This window comes from Castanea sativa, chromosome 11, assembly GCF_040712315.1.
Source record: "Castanea sativa cultivar Marrone di Chiusa Pesio chromosome 11, ASM4071231v1".
In the NCBI taxonomy this organism is placed as follows: Eukaryota; Viridiplantae; Streptophyta; class Magnoliopsida; order Fagales; family Fagaceae; genus Castanea; species Castanea sativa.
In genome coordinates, this window is record NC_134023.1 from 52,732,914 (window position 1) to 52,744,646 (window position 11,733).

General features: G+C 29.6%; 1 protein-coding gene across 1 annotated transcript; it reads right to left on the bottom strand.

Annotated features, from left to right (window-relative positions):
- Positions 1 to 636: 636 nt before the first annotated feature.
- LOC142618012 (uncharacterized protein At1g28695-like) lies at positions 637 to 9,005 on the bottom strand. The gene is made up of 3 exons (XM_075790989.1): positions 8,603 to 9,005; positions 8,100 to 8,489; positions 637 to 1,309 (listed from the first exon to the last, which is right to left on the bottom strand). The coding sequence occupies exons 1-3, from the start codon at positions 8,774 to 8,776 to the stop codon at positions 776 to 778; spliced, it is 1,098 nt and encodes a 365-aa protein (XP_075647104.1). The 5' UTR covers positions 8,777 to 9,005; the 3' UTR covers positions 637 to 775.
- Positions 9,006 to 11,733: the final 2,728 nt, after the last annotated feature.

The following is an 11,733-nucleotide window of genomic DNA, read 5'->3' on the forward strand; positions in this document are numbered from 1 at the left end:
ACTTGTATAAATTCAGTGGCTATTGGAATAAAAGTTATCAGAAAATTTATCATCTAAACTTATCTTTTAAGGAGGCCGGATTACCTCAAATCAATCCAGAAATTATCCTTTGTTTCTTATTTAAATTCCACAAATAAGCCATCATAGGTAACAATAAGGAGGCATACGTACCACTTTCCAATCCAATCATCTAATTTATTAGACAACACAAATATTTAAATGAAACAAAAAAGAAAGGAAAAAAAAATCAACAAATTCCCATGAAATATTATTAAAGAGCTAATATTGATACATTTTCATAAACAATGACATTTGAGCTTATCTAAAAAAGAAGAAGAAGAGAGATTATAATTTTAAATATTCGTAATAAATTTTTATTCTTATTTTATCCAATAAACATATAAATTCATAAATAACTATATTATATGTATATATATAATCATTAGTGACAAATTCTAAACAGTACACCAATATTAATAAGTATAGAAATATTTCAATTTTTAGACTAACCAAAACGGCTTCCAATAAGATATTTACTTCCTTGGTCAAACAGTATAGGACAATTTACCAACCCTAAACACCAATTTACTTAGTGCAAAACTTGTCATAATAGAATAAGAGATAAGAGATATCGTATATGGCGACAAATGTGGATCAAAATAGTGTCAAAGTAAATATAACACTACACGGTTATCTATCTACGTATATCAAGTAGATTATATTCCCTTTTGAGGTTGAAAAATTGAAGCCACAAATAAAACAAACTATACATTAATTAACCCATAGCCGTATTAGCTACTTTCCATGACTTGTAACATCCCCAGTGAAATGACCACCCTAAATTTGCTGTTACATTAGCCAATCGTTTATAAGAATTGTACTTCTTGAATCGCTTCCAATCACGAAGGACTGCCTTTAGATCATTCACCTTGGCACTAATACTTCTACAACAATTCGCGTGTACTGTGGCCACTGCCCTCAAATCCTTGCTATCTTGGCAAAACCCACTAAAATAAAGGGTGTCTAAGAACCTTACACTAAGGTTTAATTCTCTAATTATCCCCCCTCCTATCAGGTTTAATAACACATCTTGCTCTTTCTGTCCTGTTGAGTTGTCTTTCATGGCATACCATTTTTCTAATAATTTGATGGTCTTATTATTTGATCGGATGTAGTAGAAGCCAGTATTGATAAGATGCTTTTCAGATTGCAAATCACCTAAAAATTTGTCAGTACTAATTTGAAGATCCTTGGTTTCATTTGTACTTAGCCTAACAAGGGGATTCCTTAGCCACATCACATCTGTATCCTGTTACAAAAAGTTCAAATATATAAGAATAATATAATGTTTAAGAATGTACAAATGAAGAGGGAAAAGAAAAAACAAAGAGAAAAGAAAAGAGCATTATGTTTATGGGCCTATGGCCTAGCAAAGACTTGATATGGTTTAGAAAGTTCAATATTTAATCTTTGCTTATCGTCAATTCATCAAAAAAGGTAGATATGAAAAAAAGTATCATATAAGACAGTTTCTTGAGACTTCTCTTACATAAGATGTGTGGGTTCCACATCGGTGGATCTCACGAGCTAGAAATGAGAGGATGGTCTCATAAGACAAATTCATGAAATATCCTCTTGTTAGATATGGGCCCAAGCATAGGGAGAGAGTATCATGATATCATCTAATGGAGTACTCCTCTCCTATTTGGTAGATACTCATTACCATATATCAGTGGGAGTCATATATTTCGAGAGAAGCACTTCATGAGAGTCTCATAAGATAATTTTTCCCATACAACCTAATGCTAATAAAATGGTGCTCTATGAAATGAATTAAGCGGCACGAACTAAATTGAACATCTAGCTATTTGAGCAATCTATTATTCGGCTTAGAAATTAACAAACTAATCTTGAGCAATTTCATTCACTTAATGCTAATAAAATCATGCTCTGTGAAATGAATTAAGTGACACAAACTAAATTGAACATCTACCTATATGAGCAATCTATTATGCTTAGAAATTAGAAAACTAATCTTGAGCAATTTCATTCACTTAATTTTTTTTCTACTGAAAAATATTATGGATGTAGAGGGCTGGGGGGGGGGGGAAGTGAAGACACAGAATATGAGAATGTAAATACTTTGATTACACACTATGTGATTTATTTATTTTTGCCAAGCCACATTTTCCCCCTTAATATATGAAAGACTTTCTTTGTGGAGGAAAAGAGAAAAACAAGGCTACGGAGTATGAGAGAAACTTAGATAGTCCCGGGACTATCTAAGTATCACTCATGGAGTATGGGTTCCATTCCATCTAAAAGATTACAGGGTACAAACAACAAACCCGCAAAGAGGCAAAAAAAGAAAAAAGAAAAAAGAAAAAAGAAAAAGAAAAAGGGAAATAGGCCCTAATGTGTTACAAAAGAAAGCCCAATGGGCTTCTATAAAAAAAACCCAATCGGCTAAGTTATGTGTTACACATCAATTTCCTAACGTGTTACAAAAGAAAGCGCAATGGGCTTCTATAAAAAAAGCCCAATCGGCTAAGTTATGTGTTACACATTTCAACTCTCTTTTTACGAGCTTGTCTTTTTCTAGTGGAGGATATAAGAGAAATTATTCCATAGATGTTGGTTTATTAATTTTTAACTTGACCAATATTTTTATAAAAATAGAGTGGCGTTATTTCACACAAATTGCACACATGTACAATTTTACATTGAACTCGTAACTTGAAGTCCTTTAAAAAAAAACTCGTAACTTGAAGTCCTGATTTCCAAACTCAAATCGTAACTTCAAGTAATGAGTTTAGTGCAAAACTATGTCTGTGTGTACTTGTATGTAACAGTGTATATGCACTAATTATTACCCTTAAAAATAAGAAAAATACTATGTTAATAACAATTTTACAACATTTTCATAACAAATCTTAAATGATAAGTTGTTATTGACTTTTATGGGTGTGTAAAAAAGTAATTTTTAAGTTGTTGATTTAAATTAAAACCAATAATAACTTACCATCTATGATTTATTGTGAAGTGTTATGAAAATACTATAGACGAAACACTTCTCTAAAATAATGAACAGATGAGTTGATTAGGTAATCATTCAAGTGTTTGTTTGTTTCTGCTTTTGTTTTTGTTTTTATGTTCTTGTTTTTTTGTGGCTAGTGTTGGAGTTAGATTTGGCAAATTACAATTTTTCACCCTAAACTATCACACCGATTACACTTAACCCCCTAAAGTATTAAAATGCACTTATGCACAATTGCTAGTAGTGGCAACGATTGCAAAGCCCATAGGAGGAGAGAAAAAATTCAAAAGGAAATGAGAGAAAAATAACAAACAATGAGAGAGAATTTTTTTTTAAAGGAGAATGAATAGAAAAAGGAAAATACAAAAATGAGAATCCTCAAATTTGAGTTCTCATATTTTGCTTTAGAAAATAAAAAATGCAACATAAGTTTTCGTGAAAATGCAAATCAAAAGATTCAAAACCTGAAAATGTTACCAAACATCATTTATTTATTATTAGATGTATAATATTACTTTATTGAAATACTTAAAATTCATTTTATGTAAAAATGTTAATTAAACAGAGTCTAAATAACGATAACTCGAACTTGATTAAGTCTAATCAATGTGATGAATGAGTTGATTATTTAGATAACAAATGAAAAAGAATAAATAATATATATATATATATATATATATATATATATATATATATATATATATATATAGACACACACTAAAAAACAAGTACTTTATTTTATTTTGAATGTATTATATAAAAGGTTTTTTTTTTGGATGAACATATAAAAGGTTCGTACAATGATTGAGGGCAACAAAAATAATTAGCATATATGATCTCAGCCATAGACATTACCTTTTGAGCGTATGGTCTGAGAATTAAATGCCCCCACGTTACAGTTTTTAATTTTTTATGGTCGAATATGGAGACTTTTCTTAGTCATTGTCTCATTTCGGCTCATATTGAGATCTATATGTGAAAGAAATTATAAAGCTGCATTCCAGCTATAGCTAAATTGTCAATCTTTCAGTGTCATCCAGAAAGTTTCACTCTAAAAGCAAGTGAAGCTGTAGGTCATAAAAATCCTTGAAAGCTTTGGTCACTAATTAACTCACGATTTCAGTTCAAATTTACATGTGTACGGATGTGTGCGCAAAATGATGTGTGTATCAGAATTTGACCAATAATGCATAATCCAAATTCCAAAGTTCTTAGTATTGATTAATTTCTTACATGTTATTCTAGTAACACGGCTTTTATAGTACACCTTATTATAACTATTTTATATGGTAAATTATGATCGACTGTGGTGGAGCACCTTTATTGCTCGGGGAGCTATGCCACCCAAATTTTAATTTTCTTCTACTATTATGTAATCTTAGGCTATAAGTCTAATCCCACAATGAAGTAATAGACAATGGACTCCACAGAAAATATGACACCCCCCCCCCCCCCCCCCAAAAAAAAATTCCTAAGATCTCAACATAGTCCAGTAAATTCTGATTCAAGTCCACAAATCCTCAGCTAGCCCCCCAATTGTCCAAATGATTCGTTGCGTACCCAATGGATAATAACAACTCACCCTTTTTCCATTTTTCTCAATCTCTAGAAGCTAGCTTTAGTTCTTGTACCTATTGCTGCCAGCCTACACTGCCCTCTCTCAAATCAATACGCTTAACTCACTTCTCAACACTTCAGCAAAAAAAAAAAAAAAAACTCACTTCTCAACAGTCAACACAACCAAATAAACTCAAGCATATGGGCATTTAGATTTAAGTTTTGTTGTCATATGATAATGGTCATATGGTTTTGTTTTTGTTTTTATATTTATTATTATGATATGAATCTGACCATATGAGTTTTTGCCTAATTAGTTTAATGAATATGTTTTGTTTATCAAGATTTTGTTCTTCAATTTTTGTATTGCTTGCCATATTATAATATATTTTATATGTCATCATTTTTTAAAGTTTTTTTTTTTGGTTTGAAATTAGGTGCTAAATAATTCATTAAAAAAATTAAAAAATATAGAAAATTTTCATTATTACAAATAATAATGGGTTGATAGTTTTTAAAATAATAGTGAAAATTTGTGTATATATACAGTGAACTAAATAATTGTTGAGAATATAGTATAGTAAAAGGCAGTGGTGGTGGACTTCTTGACTTGTCACATAATTCTCAATAGTAAAAGTTGTCACCTTTATTTATTTATATATTTATTTTTATGACTTCTATTAACTTTATAACATTTCTTTATTATCACAATCTCAGCCACCGACAATTCCTTCAAAACACAAACCTAACTTTTTGTCTTATATAGTTATATATACATGCCTTTGCTCTCCTAGATGACTCTGAAATTTCTAAGCTTTCTTCTCAAATAATCCATCTTGTTAAAAGTAAAGCCCTAGAGAATACTAAACTTAGACACTCAATAAGAACATTCACATAAACCTAAATTATTATTATTATTTTTTTTCTGAACATATAAACCTAAATTTAGACACTCCAATAAGAACATTCACATAAATCTCTTTATAAGTTTAAGCTAAGTTTTTGGTTTTTTTTTTTTAAAAAAAAAAACTCATTTTTTTACTATTTTGTTAGTCTATTTTTCACTCTACTTTCTACTTTTGTACCATTCTATTTAGATACTATTCTATTTATTTTATTTTAATCCCAAATAAATATAACGACTACGGACAATCAAGATCGGATACCGACAACATAAATGAGCCACTTAATAACTAATATCAAACATCTTACAGCCAAATTGACCCTCCAAACTCCAAAGGCCATATTAGCCACTCTATCGAACACTTAACCGACACAATGTCCAAGACAGGTTGTTTAGGATAAGCTAATTAATCCAATACTAAGCCCTCTTGAGGTGGGTAATCAAATTTTAATTGAACTATATTGGGATATAATTAGTCTATTGCTACTTCTTGACATACCAAAAAATTACACCGGGAGAATCCAAATGGCATGAGTCCCATCCAAGGAAACAAAAGTACAAAACCATTTAAAATCATTTTCACATGACAACTGGCTTCATGAAATGCTTAAACTTAGAGGCCCACGTTTACACCTCAAACTATTGACAAAAATGACACATGTTACATCGATGTACTACTCTTTTTTTTTCTTTTTCTTTTTTAATGGAATATTGGCATAGAATCATATCCTAATATTTTCATTTCTTATAAAATATAACTCTTTCTTAGAAAGAAACAAATAATAATAAAAAATCATTTCGAGATACGATATCCTACATTGAGGCCCACGTTTACATCACAAACTATTGGCATAAATGATACACGTTACATCGATGTACTACTCTCTTTTTTTTTTTTAAATTTATTTATGAAATATTGCCATAGAATCATATCCTAATATTTTCATTTCTTATAAAATATAACTCTTTCTTAGAAAGAAACAAATAATAATAAAAAACATTTCGAGATACGATATCCTACATTGAGGCCCACGTTTACATCACAAACTATTGGCATAAATGATACACGTTACATCGATGTACTACTCTCTTTTTTTTTTTAAATTTATTTATGAAATATTGCCATAGAATCATATCCTAATATTTTCATTTCTTACAAAATATAACTCTTTCTTAGAAAGAAACAAATAATAATAAAAAACATTTCGAGATATGATATCCTTCGAGCGTTTGTTGGAAGTGAAATAAGGTCAATGAAAAATTTGGAAAAAAAAAATAAGAACATATTTTTGTAGTGTGTTTAGTTGAGTGAAAAGGGAAGAAAATAAATAGGAAAACTTATGTATTTTCTTTTTAAACTCACCAAAAAGTTTTTTCTGAAGAGAAAATTGAAAAGAGAAATTAGATAACATTTTTGAACAAAAATGCCCTCTTTTTCGCACTTTTTTTTTCCTCCCAACGTTGCTTCTTCTACTTCGGTTTTTTTTTTTTTTTCAAATGCTGGAGGTTGCTTCTTCTACATTTTTTTTTCTTTTTTACAGGACAGGCTTGTCTAGTGCTCATATTCTTTTGCTTTATTTTGTGTTTTCTTCTGTTTCTTTCTTCTTCTCTTTTTTTTTTTTTTTTTTTAACTGGGCAAGCTTGTCCAGTGTTCATATTCTTTTCTTTTTTTTTTGCTTTATTTTGTGTTTTTTCTTGGTTTAGATGTGATTTTTTTTGGACATGTTTTTTATTTTTTTTAATGAATTTAGGTGATTTTTTTTGGCATCATTTTTTAATAAGACATATGCATAAATTTATAAAAACTCACTTTTTCTCATTTTTCTCTTTTTCATTCCCAACCAAATAAAAAGAGAGGCAATTTAAAATATTTTCTACCACACTACTTTTTCATTCTCCACCTATTTTTTATCACCCTATTTTTTCATTCCCCAACTATCTCCAACTATTTTTTATCCTCCGACTCTTCACCCCTCAACAAACGGATGATAACATTCCCATCCAAAAAGTCAATCACAGCCGTATTCACATTCCTATATCATATTCCAATCATTATCTTCTAAATTCCAACCAACCATTAACATTATCAACCAAAAACTATCTAATTAATGGTGTAACTTTTGTTTTTCCTTATTAATTAAGTAGAATGAGAGGAATCGATAAATTTTATTACAAGTGCAAACTCTAAGTTCACTTCAAAAGTATTATTTTCTAGCTTCTATTCTAAGAGACTAAAACATCGTGGGTAATTATAAAGCCAATCGTACATTTTCAACCATAGTTCATAGAATAGTGTATATTACACGCGGTTCCAAAAATAACTTGATCGAAAATAGCGTCTTTTAAGTCATAGTTTTTAATTATTGTTTTTTTATTTTTTATGATTGATTGTGTAAATGTATTGTGTAATGTGTTATAGTTTTTGGTTTAACTTATCTCTAGTATCTCTTTGTTTTAACAAGAAAAAATTATATCACTTATCATAATAGACAAAAATTAAAATTTATTATCATTTATCATTACGTATTTTTTTAAAAAAACATATTCGATCAAAAATATACTTGAGGTAAGCCAAAAAAAAGAAAAAAAATAGTAACGTACCGTGAAAATGAAGTTGTAGCCACGCTTCAGAACTTCTACGAGAAACAGAGTTCTTCTCCACATCATCTTGATGAAATCCTCGGACATGTAAACTTTTTCTCCCCCAAAATCCAAACCGTCCGTTTTCAACATGTAGCAATTCAGCCGTCGAAACAGGCAGCGATCGTAGGCCGTCTGATCCATTGCCACGATCAAAAGGTTGTCAAGCAGTGGCCTAGTGTTTTCCCCTAGCCAGAAGCTCTCAAGAAAAAGGTCAAGCATGGTGGTGTCAGCTTTGATATCTTGGTCTGCATAGGCCTTGTTTATGATAGTGATAATGACCGTTTTGTCTGCCATTGAAGTTTTGGATAAAGCTTCTTCAAGGTCATCTTGAGGGACATGGATGTTGGTCTGTAAGAATTAAAAGAATTTTGAGTTTTTTTTTTTTGTACAAAATTAAGACAACCCATATGCAGGTTTGTGAAATCAGTGAAAAAGTTATAAGCTTGAAAGTTGAAACTTACTGTGTTTGATAGTGTAGAAAGAGACTCCTTTTGGAACACACTGAATGAATTTGTGATAGAGGAGGACCAAATACAGAGATAAAAGAACCCAAAGAAGAAGAATAAGAGTAGAGCAGGATTTCCAATTGAGTTCCTTACATAATCCATGTGTGTGTTTTGGTGTTTTTGAATCATCGAGATGTTTCACTTCTTGAAAATTTGATATATAGATTTGTATGTATGTAATGGAAACTTTTGGAAAGGGAATTTAGACAGAGGGAGAGAGGGATTGAAGGGTCATGCAATCTGCTTGATATCTAAGAAAAATTAATTTAATTTCTTATGGTTGAAAATGGTGGCGACGACATTTAAACAAAGTAGAAAGTTTGTACTTTGTTACCTACACGTCTATACTTATACCAAAACTGCAAAATCAAACCTTGTATATATATATATATTAATTAATGTCACTTTAGGATATTGTACTTGTTGTAGTTATAATTTTCATTTTATTGGCCAAACTCTTTAGGTACTATTCATGCAGATTCCACCCTCCAAATATGGGAATTATGTGTTGGAGAAATAAATAAATTTTTATGAATTTCATAATATAAATATGGATTTTTTTTTAAAAGTGTTTTAATTTATAGTGTCCGCTCTTGGTAATAACTCTTTATTATCAGATCAAGACGCCAATCATTTTTTAGTATAGACGGAGATTAAACCCCAAATCTCTTATTCACCTATCAAATAACTAAAACCCACATAAATATGAATCTATGTGTGCATAATGATAAATAAGTAAATAATACTAAAATAGGTACATATGGAATTTTAAATTATACATAGACATTACTAATACAAGCTTAGCATAATTGTAGATGGTGCAGAGAATTTCAACAAATTGGTAAAACTCAGAGACATTAATATAAAACCACAAAAAACTGTACACTAAACAGAACAAAATTATGTGAGAATTTTATTTTAACTTTCAGTATACAATTTCTTTTTTTCTTTTATAAAAAAATATTATTTTACAATATTGGTATTAGATATTTTTTTTTGGTTGAGAAAGTGGTGTTAGATATTGAATTGAATCATCAATGATTTTTGCAAATGACTAAATTAGATTCCGTGTGGTAATTTACTACATGTTACACAAGTCATGTTCTAGAAGTGTAGTTGTAGTTGTAGAGACTTGTTGTACCAATCCCTTGATATTAATGAAAGTATAAATACGCTAAAAATCGTACAACACCGACATGGTTATCGATCACAGTGCAAAGTGTTGGACAAGTCACGAGTGGCGCATATCTCGCCAGCAAAAAAGATTAATAAATTCCTTGGTCAAATCGTATTAATTTCCACATTTTTAACTACTTGTCAAAGTTTTGAAGTTGCAAACGTTTATAATTTAGTAATTCCATCTTAATTAAATTCATCTCAGAATCCATTTCATTCATCTAAATTACCAGCAGTTTGAGTCAAATAAATAATTAAATATCATAAATGGTGGTAGAGAAATTAACTTTTTATTTTTAAAAAAGATTTTTGGCTCATTTTTGTTTCCCTATAGTGGAATAACAAAAAATCATAGTTTTTGAATATAAATAAAATTGTTAAAAATGAAGGTATTTTTGTAAGAGAGGTGCTACGTCCATAACATTTTTACAATATTTTTACAACAAATCATAGGTGGTTAGTTGTTATTGGTTCAAATTTGAACCTAACACTAAGATTACTTTTTTGCCCCAACAATAACAACCAGTAACATCTTGCCACTTAGGATTTGTTGTAAAAATGTTGTGGACATATCATTTCTCTTTTTGTAAGGACAAAATTTAGTTACAAACATTATTAAATTGACTACAATTCTCATTAAAAAAATTAACTTTGTTAAGTCTTTTAAATATATAATAATTTGATTACATATTTTTTATATTTTTAACATTAAAGTCAAACTTTATGCTAATTAGATGCTATTTATTATTCAATTTATGAACCTATTTTTTATATGCAATTTTAGACTATAAAATTTAAATTTTAAATATTTTATTTATGTCATAACTATTTATCTTTAATTTTTTGAAAATTTTATAAGTATAAATAATATAAGAAGATAATTAATTTGTAATAAAATTTTGTCAATATTTTAGTAATGTAAATTCATAGTTAACTAGGAATAGGATTCATATGTACCGTAAGGTAAAATTCAAAACAAAAAAAAAATCCCAAACCTTAATGGGTTTAAAAATTTGAAGTCAAATTCATTTTAAAAGTTTCAAACCGTATTAGAATCAGGTGGGATTTAAAAGCCCATTAAACCCGATCCATTGTCGTTCATTAAAGCCTTTAATTAATGTTCAGTACATGCAGCTTTTTTCGTTTTTATATGACATGACAAGGCCCCAAAGCCGTGTGCCCGCTTGGGGGGCATATCCCCATGCACGTTTGGAAATCATTAATATTTTTGGTATAACAAATTTCTTAAGTGACTGAGGTACAACACTTTTATTATTATTATTATTATTATTACTTTTAACTTAAGTTCAGAGTATTTTAGGGAGTCTTTTGGTTAAAAATTACAAAAAATAAAGTTTATTATTGTTATAGGTACTGTTCAAAGTTATTTGGCAAAATGAGGAGAGAGATTGAATTTCGGCAACTGTATTGCCGAAATTGCAAGAAAAAGTAGAATGTGTTAGGGTAGAGAGAAAATTGAATTTCGGTAATGACATTACCGAAATTCTTGTCCTGCCCGTGAAGTGCCTAAAATACTGAAATGGAAAATCAATTGTGGCAATGGCATTGTCGAAAATGGGAGGAAAAAAAAAAAAAAAATTGTGGCAACCAAGTTGCCGAAAATGGAGGGGAAAAAAAAAAAGATGCTACGTCCACAATATTTTTCACAATAAATTATAGGTGGTTAGTTGTTATTGGTTCAAATTTGAACCTAACACTAAGATAACTTTTTTGCCCCAATAATAACAATAAGTAACAACTTGTTATTTATGATTTGTTGTAAAAATATTGTGAAAATATTGTGGATGTATCATTTCAAAAAAAATCGTGGAGCCGAAATAGAAGGAAATGAAAAAAAAAAAAAAAAAAAAAGGTGGCAATGTGGCAATGCCATTGCCGAAATAGAGGGG